General features: G+C 44.0%; 1 protein-coding gene across 3 annotated transcripts in view; it reads left to right on the top strand.

The window, feature by feature from the left end:
• Positions 1-20030, top strand: part of HEXB (hexosaminidase subunit beta) — a 40583-nt gene extending 20553 nt beyond the window's left edge. For 2 of the 3 annotated variants that reach the window (XM_053292637.1, XM_053292640.1), the window contains exons 8-14: positions 1469-1649; positions 4415-4501; positions 8692-8764; positions 14972-15146; positions 15575-15665; positions 16896-17000; positions 19753-20030. In XM_053292637.1, the coding sequence (XP_053148612.1) occupies positions 1469-1649; positions 4415-4501; positions 8692-8764; positions 14972-15146; positions 15575-15665; positions 16896-17000; positions 19753-19816 (776 nt within the window). In that variant the 3' untranslated portion in view covers positions 19817-20030. Of the gene's footprint in view, positions 1-1468; positions 1650-4414; positions 4502-4593; positions 4676-8691; positions 8765-14971; positions 15147-15574; positions 15666-16895; positions 17001-19752 lie in introns of all 3 variants that reach the window. The other variant, XM_053292639.1, reaches the window with a different exon arrangement.
• Positions 20031-21666: the final 1636 nt, after the last annotated feature.

Genomic DNA, 21666 nt, shown 5'->3' with positions numbered 1-21666 from the left:
CAGTGTCTTCAGGGTCAATTCTGAGGCTGGTTGCTGTACCCGTTTTCATTAGTTTAGTCTTCTTTACATTTAGTTGTAGTCCTATTTTTTCACTGTGCTCCTTGACTTCCATTACTAGAGCTGTAATGAAGTTGTTGTTGTAGCTTTCTTATATTTAGCAGGGGAAAGCAACTGTCCCTGGTCAGCCTCAGCATAGTTTTCCTCCTGTTACTGGTGTCTACTTTGTGTTTGTGAGTCCTTTGGGAACGATCAGCTTATTATTCTTTTTCTTTGTAAACCGCTTTGAGTGCTTTTTTGTTGAAAAGTGGTATAGAAATGATAAATGCTTATTGCTATTGAAAAGGCTGCAAGAATAATCCCGCAAGAGGACTGCATCCAAAGTGAAGGGGAAAAATCCAGTTACTAATGTACATTTATTGTGGAGTATATATCATTTAAATCTAAAACAGTACAGTTATCTATAGTTCACAGTTCTCTTCACACCACAGTTAAATGAACTGCTTCAGCTTTGTTTAGTTCTTGATTTAAATATCTCCTGATAGAGCTGAATGCAGCTGTGATATGGTTGAAGCTAATTAACACTGTTGCCCTAAATCTGCTTTTTCACTCTGTTACTTCATATTGATAAGAAACTCTGTCCTCTCCTATGCATATTTACTTTGAAGTAAGTTATTTCAGTGGGACTTAGTCCCTAGGAAGTGTGCCTAGATTCCAACCCCTGTTGGTTGGTAATAGCTTTGTTCTCCTAGCACACTTCACAGAATGAAGGCTCTGGAAACTCCCTAGCATGAATTAGTATAGACTACTTTTCTGCCAGTGCCAGTGATTACGGTTTAGGCAACTCAGAGAAATGGAATCGAGGCTTCAATAGCCTTGAATGCAGAATGCAGGGTACTAATCTGTGGGATAAAATGATTGTGTCAAGTGAACTCAAGCCTTTTGTGAGTCATAATTTCCCAGATCTAAAATTCTGTTGTAATTAGTCACTCTGTTGTGTGTATCTTTGAAAAGAAAAAACTAAGAAGCACTAGCCAACATCCAGGCTAATGCCTCATGCATGGAAGGATCTTTCACACGTACAACATGTGTTATATGCCGCGGTTCTTAGTGATTTTTGCAATTTTCCGTGATCCCTCCCCTTGCGTCTGTAGCCGACTGTGCCTCCCAAAACCTGCAGCCCTCAGCGACATATGTTTGGGAGATTCAGACAGCTGCAGAGGCAAGGGAGGATTGCTGAAAACTGCTCCTTTCCTGTTGTGCAAAATGTTCTTCTGAGCACATGACTTCAGCCTGGATGTTGTCCATTTTTTGAATTCTTGACCATATTGGGAAAAACCACTTGTATTAAGGTTACTGGAATTGTTTGTTTGTTTGTTTTTAACATGGGGTGTGCACCTTTTGTATTTTGTAAAATTACATGCATGTTCTGAGGGTGTCTCATGTGTATGTCATTTTGCTTTTGTTTAAGGTCAAAAAGATGTCCTCACACCATGCTACAATGGAGAACATCCAACTGGTACATACGGACCTGTAAATCCCATAGAGGATACAACTTATGCCTTCATGGCTAAATTGTTCAGTGAAATTAGCTATGTATTTCCTGATGACTACATCCACTTAGGAGGAGATGAAGTGGACTTCAGTTGTTGGTACAGTGTCGACATTTAAAAGTCCAAATGCCTAATACATCTTAAAGGAGTCTGGCTGGCAAACGCGACAATAGGATAGCAATATTGGGGAGGAGAGTTGGTCTTGTGGCAGTGAGCATGAATTGTCTCCTTTGCTAAGCAGGGTCTGCCCTGGTTTGCATTTAGATGGGTGACTTCATGTGACCCGTGTCTGCTGTAAAACATTCCCCTTAGGGGCCATAAGCTTAGCAGTAGAACACCTACTTGCATACAGAAGGTCACAGGTTCGATCCCTGGCAACTCCAGGTAGGGCTGGGAAAGACTCTTGCCTGAGACCATGGGGAAGACACAACCAGTCAATACTGAGACAATACTGAGATAGAAGGACCAAGGGTCTGACTTGGTATAAAGCAGCTTCCTGTGTTCCTAATATTATCAGTCAGGTTTTCTAAAGACGGTCCCTTAGGTGTGCACACCCTGGTTTCTTTTCCTGACTTGGACACATTACAGTGCATTGGAGGTCACTTGCAGAATTCTCCTCTGACTGTAGTTTGTTAGACAATGTGAGAAGCTGCTTTTAGAAAGAGCAGAGAAGCTCAGAAGCGTTGCCTGCCCTTTGGTGTGTAAGCATGGCCCTTTGAGCTCCTGGCTGTAATCTTCCCCACTGAACTAGGCTGTGGCTGAGGTTTCTTGGAAAAACCTTTGGGCCAATATAATAGCACCATAGGTATGTTTCTCTGAAAACAAACAAGTGCAGTGCAAGGCTATGCAAATTTACTCAATAAGTCCCACTGTGTTCATGCAATGAAGCATGTTTAAGATTGCAGCCTTAAAAATGAAGAAAATCACTGGGCCCTAAAGTGCTTTATTTTTGCTGACTCATGCCCTCAGTGTGTTTAGGAGGTGGTTAAGGCATTCAGTGACACATTTATGGATGGTAGTGGCCTGTACTATAAGTGCTTTAGATGATCCTAAAGTCACTTTAAGGATTCTTCCCCTTGGCAAACTCTATTAGGTTGCTGCAAAATGTCCAATTGCCACAGTTTAGGTACCAGATTCCAGGCCAAGCCTTCAGGTTGCCTGGCTGGTGCTTGATTCCAAGGGGCTGGTGCACTCTTACCCCTGGTAAGGCGCTCTTACCCCTGGACTTTGGGGCCAAAGTCCACACACCCCAGGGGGGCCCCAAATCCTCTTTACTGTCCTGGGTGGTGTGGTTTGCGAACTGGGCAATAACCCCTGCTAACTGGGCAAAGAGGCACCTTTTTAATGTGGTGATTCTCTTTATTGAGCAGGGGGAGAGTAACTGGCCCTATCCACCCCCAGCACAGCATCCTTCCAGTGACTGTTGCTGGTGTCTGTCTTATGTTTCTTTTTTAGAATCTGAGCCCTTTGGGGACAGGAAGCCATCTATCTATCTATCTATCTATCTATCTATCTATCTATCTATCTATGTAAACTGCTTTGGAAATGTTTGATGAAAAGCGGTATATAAATATTTGTCTTTGTTGTTTGTGCCCTCAAGAACCTACATGTTAAAAAATGTTTAACTTGCAACCGGGGGTGGGGCTCCAAAGGCCTTTAGGTCCAGGCTCCAAAATTACCTAGGTGCACCTCTGGGTGCATTGTGCTGATCTTGCATTTAAGTATGTGCACAAGGTTTGAGGGATGGTAACAGGAATGATTACAAGCCAGCCTAGTAGCATCCTGCCACAAGAATTGCAGAGCTAGGCAAGACCAGTGGTCCGTCTCACTCAGGAATCTCTCTACAGCTAGTGGTCAAAAGATACTCTGAGGAAATTCACAAGCAGGGGCAGGACTTAGTTCACCTCAAAGCACCTGACAGTCAGAGATGCAATTTCAAGAATTGGGGACAGCACGCAAGACCTGCAAAACATTTGACCCACTGAGCCAACTACCACTGACATGTTGTGGTCTGCCAGGTGCTTCACAGCCCTCTCTTTTTTGTGGCAATCGCAGGCAGCAAAGGTTTATGAAACCTCTGGTGCATTACCGTACATGGCTGGTAAGCTGTGTTTGGCTCCTTGGATCACAAGTGCGCCTACTACCATTGGCCGACATGCCACACTGTGTACCGTAGGGAGTTCTGCACCACCTGTGTTGCTGCAGGTATCTAAAGCAACACCAGTGCTGTTGCGCAAGGGCACGCTTGTGTTAAAATGTAAAATTGCGCATTCATGCTTATGTGACACTACGGCCATTGGAAATAAGCACAAGCGTGAAGAGTGCTCTTGCATAACGTCAGTGTTGTTTTAGACTCCTGCAGCAGTGTGGGTGATGCAGAGCTGCCCATGATATGCTGCATGGCATATCAGCCATTGTTTACAGCTACCGACATGCCTTTCCTCCATGCATTTATTATTCTCCAGGTGAACAGTCCCAGCATGCTAGAGCATATGAATGATATAGGCTGTTATGTGAAGTATTTCCTTTTCATTTGTCTTGTCTGTTTCACAGAGCGATCATAGCTACTTTTTCATTCTTCCCCACAACTCTTTTCTTCAACATCTGCCAGGGTTTTCCTGTTACAGGAATCTCATCCCTTATAACAAGGAAACCCTGGCAGATGTTGAAGAGTTTTTGCATGTACTTTTGCACAACACCTATGTGTATTGGAGGATTCTGAGGATTGGGGAAGTCATTTATAATGTGTGCTGGTTTATATACTGAGCACACTATTTATTAACTCAGAACCATCAATGCATAGTTCTTTAGCATGCTGTAGATTTTTGCAAGAAACATAGCTATGTTTCTCTTCTTTTTTTAAGGAGGTCCAACCCTAATGTGACAGAGTTCATGAAGAAACAAGGAATGTGGTTCAGCTATGCTAAGCTAGAATCCTATTATATTGAGAAGTGAGTTTCTCGCTTTCAAGCAAGACTTCTTATTATGTTCTTTCTGTTCTTCTTTACTTAACTCCCCTCCCTTTAAAAAAACATAAGAACAGCCCTGCTGGACCCGACCTTAGTCCAGCATCCTGTTTCCTACAGTGACCCAGCATATACCTCTGAGAAGCCCACAGGCAAAAGGTGAGGACATGCCCTCTTCTTTGCTGTTGCTGGTATTTAGAAGCATCTTGCTTCTGAGGCTGGAGCTGGAGGTGGATAACTGCAATGCTATTGTCAGCAATAAATGTTTGCAGGCTAAAGAGGGTTAAGAATGGGGATGTGCGAAACGTTTTCGGATACAAAACGTTTTGTACCCCAAACAGCCTGTTTCGGGTGTTTTGTAGACAAAACAAAACACCCATTTTCCAGATCCAAAAGTTTTGTATACAAAACAAAATGCCCCTGTTTTGGCTACAAAACGTTTTGTTGTTTCGGACCTCCATTTTGTAGTGATCTCTGAGTCAGTCTCGATTTTGTGTTTGACATCTCTTTGAATTTCCCACCCTTCCAGCCTTCTGATCGGTGACCTAAATCATGGGCTGACCTGCTGACAATTCCCTCCTTGTTCCCCATTGGCTCTTTTGCTTCTTGCCACTCTTTACTGACCCCACATTGCCCAGGGGAAGGGTTGCTAACCCATGGGGTGCTGGGTTCTGTTGTTTCTGTGGTGTTCTGAGTGTAGATTCTCTGGTAGCATATGAGAGTGGATTCTTGTTTTTCACTGAAAATCTCATATGCTACCAGAGAATCTACAATGAACACCTCAGAAACACAAAACCCAGTACCCCAAGGGCTTGTGGGTATGGAGGTGGTTGGCACCCTATGTGCACTACACAACCCCTCACTCTGGGAAACCCCAGTGCCCCCCAAGTGGAATTATGGGGCTGCTGAAACCTCTATTATTTCCTATGGGAGAAATCTTAAAAGGCACGTAAACTTCAACAATTCACAAAAGATCAGCCCTTTGCCCAATGGAGAGGAGAACTGGTCTTGTGGCTGAGCATGATTTGTCTCCATAGCTAAGCAGGATCTGCCCTGGTTGCATATGAATGGGAGACTTGATGTGTGAGCACTGCAAGATATTCCCCTCAGGTGATGAAGCCGCTCTGGGAAGAGCAGAAGGTTTCAAGTTCCCTCCCTGGCTTCTCCAAGATAGGGCTGAGAGAGATTCCTGCCTGCAATCTTGGAGAAGCCGCTGCCAGTCTGTGAAGACAATACTGAGCTAGATAGACCAATGGTCTGGCTCAGTATATGACAGTTTTCTATGTTCCTAATTCTTTTGAGATAATTCTGGAAGTTTCCTTGCCCCCATTGGGCACTACCATCCACTACACGCCGCTCTGGGTCATCCCTTTCCCCTTGATTTGAAGCGATACATTTGCTGGAATCCCCATTATTCCCTATGGGAAAATTCTTAAAGATGTGTAAACTTAAAAAATTCACAAAAAATCAGCCCTTTGCCTAATTCCTTTGAAATTTGGGTGGTAGCTTCCACCCATTGGACACTATCACCACCCCCCACTCTTTTTGCCCTGGGACCCTTTTTAAAAATCCAAATCGATTTGGATTCGGAAAATTCAGCTACAAAACAAAACAGGGCCGATTCGGATTCAGAAAATTTGGGTACAAAACAAAATGGGGGTGTTTCGATTCGGATACAAATCGAAACAAGAAAATTCCAAAATGCACACCCCTATTTAAGAATGTACTGTATCTTGTGAGCATCATGCATGTTAAATTTCAAATTGCAACTTCTCAATATTGTGCTGAGGCTCAGTCTGTTTATGTTCAGCATACACTGAACCTGAAGGCCACAATTTACCACAGAATTAGGATGCATGAAATCATTGAGATCCTTGGGCTTCATTCTGTTGGATTACATAGGAACGTACCACAGAATTAGGATGCATGAAATCATTGAGATCCTTGGGCTTCATTCTGTTGGATTACATAGGAACGTAGGAAGCTGCCATATATTGAGTCAGACCATTGGTCTATCTAGCTCAGTATTGAGCTTCACAGACTGGCAGCGGCTTCTCCAAGGTTGCAGGCAGGAATCTCTCTCAGCCCTATCTTGGAAAAGCCAGGGAGGGAGCTTGAAACCTTCTGCTCTTCCCAGAGTGGTGGCTCCATCCCCTAAGGGAATATCTTGCACTGTTCACACTTCTAGTCTCCCACTCATATACAACCAGGGTGGACCCTGCTTAGCTAAGGGGACAAGTCATGCTTGCTACCACCAGACCAGCTCTCCTCTGCCACAGAATTAGAATACATGAAATCATTGAGATCTTTGGGCTTAATGCTGTTAGATTATAGCCAAATTCTGGAATAAGATTATAGTGGGAAGGGGGTGGGGTTGTTGGGTCAACTAACGTCTCCCACACCCATGTTTTCTTCTTCATAAAGTTAAACTTAAAGTTATTTATTCTTAATGCAGTCTTTTGCAGTTTAGCAACAAGCATGATCACAGCTGTAATGGAGGGCTGTAAGGACCATTTGAGGGGGTAGGCAAGAAGGATAATGTGATTGGAAAAGGCATTTCCAGTGTTCAGAAAGAAGAGCTTGAGACTTTAGCAGACACCCTGTATGTCTGTAAAAAAAATATCACTGCCACAACTGCTAGTAACTTAAAAAGAGGTACCTTTTAAAAGTGGTGATTCTCATATATTTAACACGGAGAGAGCAAATGACCCTATCCAACCCCAACACAGTAGCCCTTCAATGGCTGTTGCTGGTGTCTACCATGTATATTTTAGATTGTGAGCCCTTTAGGGAGATGGTACCAGCTTATTTTTTTTCTACATGAACTGCCTTAAGAACTTTTGTTGAAAAGCAGTATATATAGGGGTGGAGCCACCGTTGGGTGAACAGGTTCCAAGAACCCAGGCCGCGCCCAATCAAGGGCCGTGCCTTGCGGCCTCAACACGCCCCCCGTGTCTGACATCAGACGCGGGGGTGCTGGTTTAGTTCCCGAGCTGGGGCTGTGCGCCCCCGTTTGGGAGTTAAATGGCCACTGCATTCACAGTGCAGCCAGGAGAGCAGCTCTTCCCTGCCTTTAAGGCAGGGAAGAGCTGCTCCTGGCTGTGCTGAGAATGCAGCGCCAGCCCAAATCTAGCTCCCGAAGGGGCTGTGCGGCGAACGCAGTGCCGGCTGGACTCCAACTCCCTAACGGAACTGTGCAGCTCCGCTCAGTAGCCAGACTACGCCCCCCACATCTGACATCAGATGCAGGGAGCGGAGTGAGTGGGGCCGACACCGCACACAGGCCACTGGCAGTCAGGCTCCGGTGCATATCCATAATAGTACTAACTTGCTTTTCTTAAAACAAAAGCTATAGCCCTTGCTCAGATTTCTTCATTCTTGTGTATGTAATGCAAACCTAATGTAGACCTTCTGAGAGTTCATAGGTTCTGGAAATAGCAACTTCTGCAAGGTGCATTTCTCAGTTTCTAATAGCAAAAGTTACAGTGACAAAAACCTGTGAGCTCACAGTTGAGTTTGGATGTAGGAAACACAGGTTCAAATTGGGGATTTCACAGGTGGCCTTGAGCAAGTCACTGCTTGTTACTCGGACTTCCTTCACAGATGTTTTTTGGTGGCTACACTTAGACCCTTGGAGAAAGGGTGGAATTCAGATGTGACAAAAAGACTGCCAAGAGTCATTCACTTGCATAAAGTGATGCAAAAATGCACCTGCTCACATACTGGCCTGGTTCAGATGATGACAAACAAATAAACAAAATATAGACTGTGAATAAAGAACAAGAAGCCCAAGCGCTCTCTCTTCTCACCCTTTCTCCTTCCTTCATGGGCCGGACTCAGTGGAAAGCTTCCTGGTTGTTGAATAATCTATGTCCATTAAAAGAAATCCAGACAATTTATAAATGGTACATATCTGGCTGAAGGCAAGAATTGGCCACTTTACGTTTCTAATGTAGTGGAGCAGCCAAGACATCTGTATGTCAAGATGTACACAGAGGAGTAGTTCCTAGAATTACTCCTAGTTTATTCTCTGCCCCTTTTTAGTGAAATTGCTCTATGAGTGTCCATTATTTGCATAACCAAGCCAAAAAGACAGTGTTGTCTTTCTAAATTCATGGTCATCTACTGGTGATCGAAAAATGTTATATACTTGTTAAATTATGTCTTTGAACCAGAATACTGGACATGGTGACCTCTGGTAAGAAGAAATCTATAGTCTGGCAGGAAGTCTTTGATGATGGAGTGAAGGTAAGGTCTAAGAGAGTGATCTGATGTGCAGTTTTCATATGCAAGAGCAATCCAGCTGGCTTCTGTAAGACTATCTGCAAATTAATTCTTTCCAGAATTGTGGTGTGATCTGATCTAGGGTTTGTGTTTGATAAAGTAATATAAGAAGTGAACCTAGGAAGCTGCCTTGTACTGAGTCATTGCTCCATCTAGCTCAGCACAGTGTTTCTCAACCTTTTTGGAGTCAAGGACCGCTAAATTCGTCATGCAGAGTTTCAAGGACAGCTACATTTTTTGTGTGCAGTTTCTAGTCCCAGACCAGCAGTTAGCAAAGGGGTTTCAAGTTTATCTGTTAGTACAGGCGTTCACAGGTGTTCACCACTCAAATGTCCTGATGGGCCAAAACTAACCGTGACTTGGCTCATGGGGGCCGAGGTCAATTTTTAGGGTGCTGATTATTAAAATAACACTTAATCAATCAATTAAATCAAAGTGAAATTAATGAAAATGAATTAAATCAATATATAACTTTTGAAGTTCTGGCTCAAAAGGGGGGAGGGAGGAAAGGATGAGACATCATGGCTCCCTGGCACCTGAGATTTGTCCAGTCCAGATTTAACATTACCATATTTTAAAAATAGGTTGCAACCTTACACTCCATTCTTCCAATTCTGTCTTTTCTTACTCCTCATCTATTTTGCATATAAACATGCAGGCAGGAACTTGTGTCAAGTTCCTGTATACATAATATCTTGCTTCTTAAATGCATAAAAATAGTAATTTAATATTGCTTTTAAAATAGTACTCTCTCTTACACACACAGTACTCCCCCTCCAGCTTTCCTCCTCTCTTCATTTGGTAATCACTGCCCTTGCTCTCCTTAGCAAATGGGACAATGCATGTTTGCTACCATAAAACCAGCTTATCAACTTAATTGATAGGATAGCTTAAAACATGACATCTCATATCATACTGGAAGTCTGTAACCAAACATCATCCAAAAAACCTCCAAGCAGTACACTCAGAACTAAAACACTCATTACCTTGAAAAGGTAATGTTATGGTAATGAACTTTACACATCAATATGGCATCCACATTAGGAAAGTAAACCACAGGGAATGGGGTGGGAGATTTAACCCTTCATACCACACATTCATATATATCCAGGTTTTTACAACTGTAATGATTTTTAGGCAGAGGTTTAAGGGAGGGGGGAGTACTATGTACTCACACATGAGTGGGAAGACTTTTAGTGGGTCTCTTCTTCATCCTTCTTTCCCTCCTTCTCTCTCCTCTATTCACCATTTCATACCTTGCTACACCCAGCCCCCACTCCATCCCCTTTCTCGTGATCTCTTTTTTCCACTGGTTTTCTCAGTTCACACACATTGCACTAGCTCTCTCTCCTGCCTGCATGTTTGCTTTTAAAAATCCCAGTTTGTTAGCTTCATCCCCTTTTTGGTAAGTCAGTAGCTCACCCTAGCCACCTCTTTCTTCATCTCCCTCATCCCCCCCGCCCACATTTTATTTCTCAGTTCACACAGATTGTACTTGTTCTCTCCTGTATGCTTGCTTTTAAAAATCCCATTTTATTTGATCTTCATCCCCTTTTGTTGAGTCAGTACATGATCAGCCCGCCCCTCACCCCCACCCCTTTCATTCTTCTTATCTTTCCCTTCTTTTTTCATTTGTTCAGCACTGTTGCTTACTTTTGTTTGTTTTCTTATCTTTTGCCTGCCTACCTTCCTCTGAAAGTCTGTTCCTCCTCTGTAGTAGTTCAGAACAGAGTTTATGCATGCAGAAGTTCAGAACAGAGTTTATGCATGCAGCACTCCAGCCAAGCCAAGCACTCCCTCTCACTCGCCCTGCTACCTGCCTCATGTGTGTTTCACCGGCTGCATACCAGTGACGTCACTCGCTCTCGCTATCTCCTCTCATCAAAGAGACTGGAGAGATTAACTGGGAGTGAGAAAAGGCTGTCTGGAACTCCGGAGGAAGACAGAGCCCTGCAGCGAAGGCTGCCTGTTTAAAGATTAGCTCCAGGGAGCTGATCTCCAGGGTGTTAAAGGACTGGCATGCTTGAAAAGGAGGGGGGTGTTAAAGGACTTTCAGGGGCCGGCACTCAACCCCCTGGGGACCGGCAGCGGTCTGGGGACCGGCGGTTGAGAAACTGTGGTCTACACTGTCTAGTGGTGGCTTTCCAAGAGTTTCAGTAGGAATCTTTCCCAGCCCTACCTGGAGATGCTAAGATATTCCCCTTTAGAGGATGGAGCCATAGCTCAGTGCTAGAGCAGCTGCTTTCCCTGCAGAATGTCCTAGATTCACTCCCTGAAGCAGACAGTGCTTATAGGTAGTCACCCATAGAAATACCAACCAAGGCAAGCCCTGCCTAGCAAAGGGGGCAATTCATGCTTGTTACAAGACTGACTGGCTTATCTCCATAATATCTGACTGATATCTAATGTGATTGTTCTGTGTATCTCAAAAGAGTATTGTACAATGTAGGAAAGGTCATACATACTGTGCAGCACCCTACCAATCAGAGCGGAGTGCTCATGCTAGTTCCATGCATCTCCACACCCCATCCACACTGCTGTTACGGTCCAGGCCTGATTTATATACTAAATATGCTCATTAGCTAGCATACAAATTAGGCCTGGCTCATAGTGTCACCAAGTGACCAAGTTCTTTTATATGGTGACCATGTAGGATCTGGGCGCATGGAAGAAAGGAGATCAAACCAATCCTCAAAGATTCAATGGGCTTTATTGAGTATAAAAGAATAACAACATCAATTCTAGTTGAGCAGAAAGCAGAACACTCTATCAATATTACCAACAGTATTTAAACAGAACATCCTAGCCAGTACCAATATTCAACCAAGTGTTCCTAACTAACATATGTGTGTGCATTAAATCTTCCTAGAGTCTAATACAATTCAGATATAGATGGAAAAGGGGGGGGGTGTAAGGAAAGCTGAGGGCTGGCATGGTTCAGGGATTAGTAGAGGAAAAGGGTGTGGGGAGGAGAAGGAGGGGAAAAGATGGAGGGACCCAAGGCTTGTAAGGAGCAGCATATTACCCAGGACCAGAGACTTGAGAGCGGTGGATCTCTTCAGCTGATGGAGCGAGGCTTCTTGGCTGGAGGCAGGAGCATTTGCAGTTGCTCAGATCACGGCTGAGAGCCAGAGCACCATGGCTGGGGAAGTCTTGACTTCTCACTGCACAGTAGAAGTCACAGACAGCTCCTGTCCATGGACAGAGTTCCTGCTTGTTGCCCCGCGGCTTAACAGCAAACTCTGGGATCCTTGTGAGCAGCTCTTACTGGAGGCAAAAGATTGCCCGTAGGCACAAGACTGCCTGTAGGCAAAAGACTGCTAATCTGCCATGTCCAGAGACTCCTTCTGATAGTGGTTCCATCCTTTGATGTCCATTTGAGTCTTCTGGATCACAAAAGGCATCTATTCCTGCTATCCTCTGAATATTGTCTTTTAATTACCAAAATTAGCTCAGGATATTTGGTCAGTCCAGAGAGATCTCAATCTCATCTTCTGTTAGCTGCTATCTTGAGGAGGGGAAATTGCCCAAAGCAAATCTGCATCCCAGATTTGCTAGCCTGGTCCCAAAAGGTGTTAAAAGTCAGGAGTTAGTGAGAGAGTTAGTTCTATTTGTGTGAGACAGCAATTACATTATATCTTGTGTACCTCTATCTAGTGTGTATTTATAACAAAAGAATATTCAAAGTAACATCAAAAACGGGCACATGTGTGAGGCGAGTTAATCAACACCTTTAACTAAGGCAGAAGCATCCTGTCAGTGAGGTAAGGGGATTACAGGACAGCAGGTTAATTTCAGCAATGTGAGAATGGTAATAAGCCTGACCCATTGTGTCTCAGTGAGTTTCCACAAACACTGATAACCAATGCTAGATTACCACAAACACTGATAACCACAAACACTGTTTACCAATGCTAGATTATGAGCCCCTGGTGGCGCAGTGGTAAAACTGCCGCCCTGTAACCAGAAGGTTACAAGTTCGATCCTGACCAGGGGCTCAAGGTTGACTCAGACTTCCATCCTTCTGAGGTCGGTAAAATGAGTACCCAGAATGTTGGGGGCAATATGCTAAATCATTGTAAACCGCTTAGAGAGCTTCGGCTATAAAGCGGTATATAAATGTAAGTGCTATTGCTATTGCTACCCCTGCCTTTACAAATCATTTACCAAGCATTACCCAGGCAGATCTGGGCATCATGTTCACCTCAAGTTCAGGCATTTAATTGAACTCTTAATATAAATGAAATCAGACACAGGTCTACATTCCATATACTTCTGGGCTGGTACCTCTGGTTCTAATATGTTGGGGTGGGCCGTCCTCAGCACTGCTAGCGTGATGACTAAGAATTCCATCAGCACTCTAGCAACGCTTCTCCCATAATTGTCACCAGAGTGCTAATGCAATTCTTACTCGCCATGGAGTCTCTCCATGCTCAGTAGTGGTGTAGATGGGGTTTGGAAATGCAAGGCTGTCCCTAGGGGAGGTGCAGGGCTGGGGGCAAATCAGCATGTGCTGGGCCCCATTTAATATGATTACATTTCATATGCTTGCAGAATCATATTGATTGATGGCATAAAATGTAAATAGTATGAGTAACTTGAGTAAGGTTTTTGGACATGTCCAACCTGGTTGCATATAGTACATTTGTAAAGAAAAAAAATAAAAATAAAAGCACAACACATGTCCCTTTCTTCACAGTTCTCACTTAGACCTTCTGGATTGAAAACCAACTTGAGCACAGTACCTTTATAAATAAATAAATAAATGTATATTCCAGATGCTTCTGTAATTTTTGGCCATGAAACAAGCCACTTGTAGGACTTTTTTGATGGGTTATTTTTAATGTTTAAAAAATATTAAAAACCCACAATTTGTTCAATCCACTTCAGATTCAATATGCAGAGCCCTCCCACCCTGTCCTATATCTGTGCTCCATACCAAAGCCCTATTCTGTCATTCCAGGTGATCTAAAGGCTGGGGCAGAAAGGGGAGGTGCTTTGCCCTTTTTTTTTATGAAGGCAAAGGGCAGATTCCTCCACATGGGGTGAAATGATGGCCTAAGGGGGGACTTCAGTTCCAGACATTTTTGTAATTTTCTGCCATTAAAAGTTCACTTATAAGACTTTTTTGATGGGTTTTTTTAAAATTCAAAAAAATATTTAAAATAAACAGATTGCCCAACCCATTTCAAATTAAATATCCAGAGCCTTCCCTATCTGCCCTCAATCTGTACCTGATATCAAAGTCCTATGGCAAGTTGTTCCATATATATGCGAAGGGGGGACAATAACCACAAAAAGGAAAATTGCAGTATACCACCATTACAAGGTCTGAGGAGTCTGACTATCAGCTGGCAAAGGCAAGGCAGCGCAGAGGAGGGTGTGCAAAGCACTGTGATGGGCATGGGCAGCCAGTGCAGGCCACTCTGTCTCCTTTCTTCCTTCCCTGCTGCCTGCAGCAGGCAGCCTGCCAGCCAGCACTGAAGAGCTTCAGGCTTAAGGGAGGCCAGCAGCGAGAGGTCTCTCCGGAAGTCCCACTCACCCACTGAACAGCTGAGAGGCGGCAGTGGAGAGGGAAGGAACTGTAGCAGCATATGTGCACCGTGTAGAGAGTCTTTCAATAGCAAGCCAGCCGGCCAGCCTGTGTGGTGCTAAAAAAAAGGTGGGCTCTCCTTGGCTGTGTTGTGGTGGGGGGAAAGACAAATTGTTGGGATTGGGATAGAGAGCAGGGCAGGCTGCAGTGTGCCCAGAGTGGGGCCTGTGCCAACACGGGGCTTGGGGCAATTGCCCAGATTGCCCCGCCCTAAGGATGGCTCTGTGGAGATGCACGGAACCAGTGTGCATGCCCTGCTCTTCAATTGGCAGGCACAAAACGTTATGTAAGCCATTGGTCTTTTAGTTGTCTTATCTAAAGGAGCTAGAAAGTAAACCTTAGGATTGTTACAGTAACTCCTAAAAGGAAGAATATCTAGGTTGTAGACTAGTATCTACTGGATCACTTGAAATTTTTAAACATTTGAGCTGCTGTTGCCTAAAATAAGGAACGAGGTTAAGAAAAAACAGGTGTTGTAAGCAGGTTGAATATTAACCTTCACACTGAAAACATTACTTAAATCGAAATTGCTTTGGTTTTGTTTTGTTTTTCTAAATCTCGTTTCTCAATTTTTTCAGCTGCAGCCAGACACAATAGTTGAAGTGTGGAAGCCGACTCTATATAAAGAAGAATTATGGCGAGTAACCAAAGAAGGGTACCAAGCCATCCTGGCAGCACCTTGGTACCTAGACCTCATAGGTTATGGCCAGGACTGGATGAAGTACTACAGTGTTGAACCACTCGAATTCCTTGGTTTGTTGAACTCTTAGTTATATGGGTATGATCCAATCCAAGTTAAACATATTTAAGGTATACTGCATGTCCTTGCTACTTTGGTTAGCCAAACAGAATTAATGAATGCATTGTTGAAATGCCTGTGTGCAACTAGTTACAGCCTGATTGCCCAAATTAACTCTCCAGTTACTGGAGAGAGAAGGGAAGAGACTGCATTCTACTCTGTTTTTAACTGGGCATAACAAACTTAGCTTTTTGATAATATCTGTGGTTTAAGAGAATTGTTTGCTATTCATATGGAATTTTTTGAACAGTCAATAATTTAACTCACACTAATGACTACTCCCACACAAATCAAGCCTGAGCTTTCCAGTTTTAGAACTGTATCAAGACACACCTTTATAGGTATGAAGTGAGCAAAAGGTTTACTTTTTCTTTAAACACAGGGTGGAAATTGAAGAAAGACCTGGTACTTGGTGGAGAAGCCTGTCTTTGGGGAGAATTTGTAGATGCAACTAACCTCACTCCAAGACTCTGGTATAACTCTTCACTTCATTCTTCCATCACAAATTTTAATGGTCCAGAGCAAATCTTTTTCAAGCGATTGGTTCGGCCCTTTCCAGGCCTTGCTCCTGTCGCGGCAGCCATTTTGGAGGCCGTTGCGCAATGGGCCCTGTGTGGCCCGTTGAGCTGAACGGGGCGGGGGGGGGTTGACTCAACATTAAGCCATCGAACTGAACCAGTTCAACTTCGAACAGGTTCAGAACTGAACCCGTTTGCACATCCCTAAGGAGGATGTGCAAACAAGGAGCTCTAGGAAACATACTATTGTGCCTCATGGAGCAGAGCAATACACTTACTGTATTGCAGTACTCCTATGTATGCTTCTACCTGCATTTTCATCAGGATCACTGTCTCAGGAAAAAAGGATTATTTAAGTTTTCTCACATTCAGATTTTCTCATTTTTATTTCCTGGACAAGCATGCTTATTAAATCAGTTACAACAAAGCATATTTATGTAACTAAATAAAAGCGTCTATAGCACCTAGAAGCATAACCCAAAACCTCTGGCCATACAGCCCATATGCCTTTTGTGCTACAGAATTTATGTCTGCTTAAAGGGGCAATTGTGAAATTAAGAATTTCTGCTTGGCGCTTTCTACACATATATAGAGACATTAAGCAAGATCTCTTACTTGAAACTGAAGTGCCCAGAACTTTCCAGAGGGCAAGGGCTGATGGTAACTGGGCAGAACACTGCTTTTTGTGATGTAGATAATTTAATGTCTGTGATGATTGACTGACAGTCTGACTATTCATAATTTGAAAAGAATTACTGAGTTCATGTAGCATATTTACAATGCTGGATCTTGGCACATTTTTGCCCCTGGTCTATTCTCTTACATGGAAAAGCAAGATTCAGTTCGGCGACTGACATAACTGTGCGGTGCTTTATCTGCCTTGCAGCGTGCAACAGAGGGCCATTATTTTCACTGGCCCTCTATCCTCTAGCCATGCTTGTGCAATTCTGCAGTCTTGTGCAACAGTGTTCTTGTGCAACCGCACAAATGCACGGATACAAGACAGAGTATTGTGCAATATGTCAGCCATTGTGTGATTTGGAGGCCATAGATTCAGTTTTAAGAGATGGAGTATGACCTTTAATCTGTTTGGATTGACTGTTTTGAAGTGATACTAACACAGAATTCTAAAATTAATTTTAATTCATTCATTCATTCATTCTTTTCATCCTCCTGTAACACAAGGCCTCGGGCAAGTGCTATTGGTGAGAGACTCTGGAGCAATAAAAATGTGACTGACATTGGCGATGCTTATAGGAGGCTTACTGAGCATCGTTGTCGCATGCTTAGGTAAGGAACTGATCAGCTAAATATTGTAGTCTTAGTTATTTTGTGAACCATCCCAAGCTGTAGTGTACTGGAGGGGTGGGGTCAAAATGATGGTGCGGCCACACTTGGAGTACTACGTACAATTCTGGTCACCACATCTAAACAAGGACATTGTAGAACTGGAAAAGGTGCAGAAGAGGGCAACCAAGATGATCAGGGGCCTAGAGCACCTTTCTTATGAGACAAGGCTACAACACTTGGGGCTTTTTAGTTTAGAAAAAAGACAACTGCAGGTAGATATGATAGAGGTCTATAAAATCATGCATGGAGTGGAAAAAGTGGATAGAGAGAAATTCTCCCTCTCACATAACACTAGAACCAGGGGCCATCCCATGAAATTGATTGCCGGGAAATCTAAGACCAACAAACAGAAGTACTTTTTCACACAACACATAATCCACTTGTGGAATTCTCTGCCATGAGATGTGGTGACAGCCAACAACCTGGATGGCTTTAAGATGGGTTTGGATAATTTCATGGAGGTCTATCATCGGCTACTAGTCAGAGGGGCTGTGGGACACCTCCAGCCTCAAAGGCAGGATGCCTCTGAGTACCAGTTGCAGGGGAGTAACATCAGGACAGAGGGCATGCCCTCAACTCCTGCCTGTAGGCTTCCAGCAGCATCTGGTGGGCCACAGTGTGAAACAAGATGCTGGTCTAGATGGGCCTTGCACCTGATCCAGCAGGGCTGTTCTTATGGGGTATAAATATTTTAGATAAATACTACTCTTCATATAGTAGTACACAGCTCTAAGCACTGGTTGTGACATTCTCCACAGAGTGAGTGTGTGCACAGGCACAATTTCTGCTGCTCTCTCCTTCCTCCAGAACAGTTTTTCTATTCAGCCGTATAAGTCCAAGCACATGGAGACTGTTCCACAGGAGCAATTTGGCTACATGGGCTCACGATACCTCTGTAAAGCATAGCTCACATGGCTTTACATTCAGCCTGAGAAGGATTGGAGGTTCCATCTAATGAACCATTACAAACAGCCCCCCCCCCGCCTCCCCACAATGGTGCATTCTCCATGTAGCTTGACTTACAAATCAGGCTGAAACTGAAATGCAACTATTTGAATATGTTAGACTTATTGGAGTGTCTGATCTATTGGTTTTGTGAGCTATCAAACTAATTTCAACTCTAATCTAAATCAGTTACATAAATCCACTGAAAGATTAGTTTCAAGGCTGCCATTGGGACATTGCTAAGGCTGCAGGGCTCTCATGGGGGATCCTGGGAGGAGGCAGTCATGCTAGAGGTTCCTTGCACCGCTGCAACGTTCCATTTGGGGACATCCCCATTTGCAGATTGGGAGCAGGTGCAAGGAGGCAGTAGTGCAAGAGATGGATGATGCCAGTGGCTCCTTTCTCCCAGCATCCTCCATAATTATGTAGGGGACTCTGGGAGGAAGGCCTATTCATGGGGTGATGTGGGGGATAGAGGAGCTATTGCCGAGACTCAGTAGCCACTTTTTCCTGTTGTCCTTCAGTGAACAGAGACACATGCACACGGTGGCTCCTCAAGGATGAGGAAGAGTGGCTGCCATGGCATCATCTGCCATGTCCCCTTCCTCCCCTTCAGAGCACCATGGGAGCCCTACTGTAGGGTTTTGCCCCAACAACAGTTGCCACCCCTTAGGAGTTAAATACTTGAATACTTCTTTGTAGAAATACAAATTGGTACATGGTGCTTTACAAAGAATAAGAGGGCAGGACCCAGCCCTAAGGGGCTTACTACTGAGACCAGGAGTAGGCAAACTTGGCCCTCCAGCTGTTCTTGAACTGCAGCTCTCATCATGCCCAGCCACAATGTGGCTGGGAGTAATGGGGGCTGTAGTTCAACAACAGCTGGAGGGCCAAGTTTGTCCACCCCTGATCTAGACAGACCCAAGGGGAACGTAGGCAAGGGAATGCTTGTTACGCATACTTGAGCATAGTTACAATAGGGAGTGAGGACTAAGGTGTTGTGCACACGGTTTAGTTAGCTGGTAGAATGAGACTCAAAAAACCTTAAGTCTCTCTAAGCATAGCTAAGACACAGTTCGCCTATCCCAGGGCTGCATAACCTTTGCCCTCGAGCTGTTCTTGGACTACAATTCCCATCATCCCCAGCCACAATGGCCAATAGTCAGGGAGTATGGTAGTTGTGATCAAACATCTGCAGGAGGGCCACAGATGTGCAGCCCTGGCCTAGCCATTCCCATTGTTACCTATGAACTAGAGATGCAAAGCTTTGGATCTTATTATTATTACATTTATATCCTGCTCTTCCTCCAAGGAGCCCAGAGCGGTGTACTACATACTTAAGTTTCTCTTTCACAACAACCCTGTGAAGTAGGCTAGGCTGAGAGAAAAGTGACTGGCCCAGAGTCACCCAGCTAGTATTATGGCTGAATGGGGATTTGAACTCAGGTCTCCCCGGTCCTAGTCCAGCACTCTAACCACTACACTACGCTGGCTCTCTTATTTCACAAGGCAGCTTAGCTAGTCTAGTAATTACTACTGTCCTGGATGATACTAGCTTTCTGGCCTTATCCACCCTCAGCATAGTACCTCCCGTGACTGTGGCTGGTGTCTATCTTATGTTTCTTTTTAGATTTGATCCCTTTGGGGACAGGGATCCATCTTATTTATTTATTATTTCTCTGTGTGGCCCTGAGCCATTTTTAGAAGTGTGGTATAAATAAAATCAATGTCTTTTTCTCTTCTACAGGCGTGGAATAGCAGCTCAGCCTCTGTTTGTTGGATTCTGCCGTTACGAAGCGAGAGGCCTGTAATAGCTGTAGCAATAGGACATCACCAGGAGTGCATTTCTGGAAGGAAAACCTCCATGTTCCTCATGGAGTATTTGCACTGAAACAATTTTAATTTTGAAATGCTGGAATTTTTACACTTAGAATTACATTTTGTACAAGTTTGACATTTTGCTTAGATGTTTCAAAATGGATTCTAATGGATTTTTAAAGAGAAATTAAAGATAGTTTTAATGAATCTGACAGATTCCTGTGTGATTAAACAGTATAAGAATACATCAGTTATTTAAAATATTAATACCCCACCCCTCCAGTGCACTATTGCTTGGGGCGGCTCACAACAATAATAGCTACAATGTAAAATAAAACTATATAATGAGCCAAATTAAGTAAACAAGTTAAGTAGAGGCTAAAACTACAACCAGAATTAAGTTTCAAATGAAGTTATATTAAAAGCTAAAAACTGAATTATAAAAACTAAAAAGAACCTACCAGATATAACCAAAGAGGGAGCATTAAAAACCTCTTTTAAACTATGTTTTTAGTTTTTTAAAAGCACTGAGGGAGGGAGCATGGCGAAGCTCTTCAGAGGGCATGCCAAAGCCAAGGGGCCACAACCGAGAAGGCCCTGTCTAATCCCCGCCAAACAGCTCTCTGTTAGTGGTGGGGCCATGAGCAGGGCCTGAGATGATGAGCCCTGGCAGCTTCATATGAGCGAATGCAGTCTGACAGGTAACCAGCTCCAAGCCATGTAGGTCAACACCAGCACCTAGAATATAGCCCAGAAGCGGCCCGGTAACCAATAAAGCTGCCGCAAGATGGGTGCGACACTTGTGAAGCGATTTGTGCCCACGAGCATCCTTGCAGAAGCATTCTGGACCAGCGGAAGCTTCCAACCCTTCTTCAAGGGTACAGAGTGCGTTGCAGTAGTCCAATCTGGATGTTACCAAAGCATGAATGAATGAACTTTCACTACTGAATGACCTGTTTAAGGGCCAGCTCCATGGCAGACCAGTAGAAAGAGACAGCATTTACTGAAGCCTCAAGTATGAAAAACTGCAAGGAACTCATTTCTGGTCTGATGTGGCCAGGACTCTAACCTGTGTACCTCAGGATGGAAGGCAGAGAGGGGGAGTCAATCAGTCAAGCTATCAACTGTATTAATAAAGAAACAGAAACTGAGTTATATTGAGTCAGACCGTTGATAAGGGATGTGCATGGAACTGGTTCCGTGCACCCCTGGGAGGGTGTAGGGTTGCTTTAAGATGCAGGGAGGGTGTCCTTACCTCCAGCGCTGCTGTCAAAATCACTGGCGTGGGGCAGCTGTATACCCTCTTGCTGCCCCAATCAGCATAATACCAGAAGTTACTGGTGCACATGCAGGGAAATACAGCGGGGGAGGTAAGGACACCCTCCCCACCTCCAAAACTGCTCCAACGGTGGTCTTTCAAACCGGTTTGGCGGTCTGTGAATAGACCACTGAACCGGTTCGTGCACATCCCTTCCATTGATCCATCTAGCTCAGTATTGTCTACACTAACTAGGGCTTTTTCCCAGCTCCAGCTGGGGATGTCAGAGATTGAACCTGGGACCTACTGTATGCAAAGCAGATGCGTTACGACTGAGCTACAGTTACCCCCATCCCAAGGGGGTGTATGCATTTATTCCAGGCTGAGCAGTAGAGCTGCAGGAGTAAAAAGGCAATATAGCTGGATGAAAGAATGCTACTGAATATGAAAGTAGGTGCAGCTTTGGTGAGGCCAGTGCCCTGCACCACAAACAAACAGGGTTACAGCTGTCACTTTACAAGGGATTATCCAGGCAACAGGCATAAAACAGGTACTTCTTCATTTAGATTACTGATTCCCAACCAG

Source organism: Hemicordylus capensis, chromosome 2, assembly GCF_027244095.1.
Source record: "Hemicordylus capensis ecotype Gifberg chromosome 2, rHemCap1.1.pri, whole genome shotgun sequence".
NCBI classification, from domain to species: Eukaryota; Metazoa; Chordata; class Lepidosauria; order Squamata; family Cordylidae; genus Hemicordylus; species Hemicordylus capensis.
The sequence above is the reverse complement of the archived record's forward strand: the minus strand, read 5'-3'. Positions and strand labels throughout refer to the sequence as shown.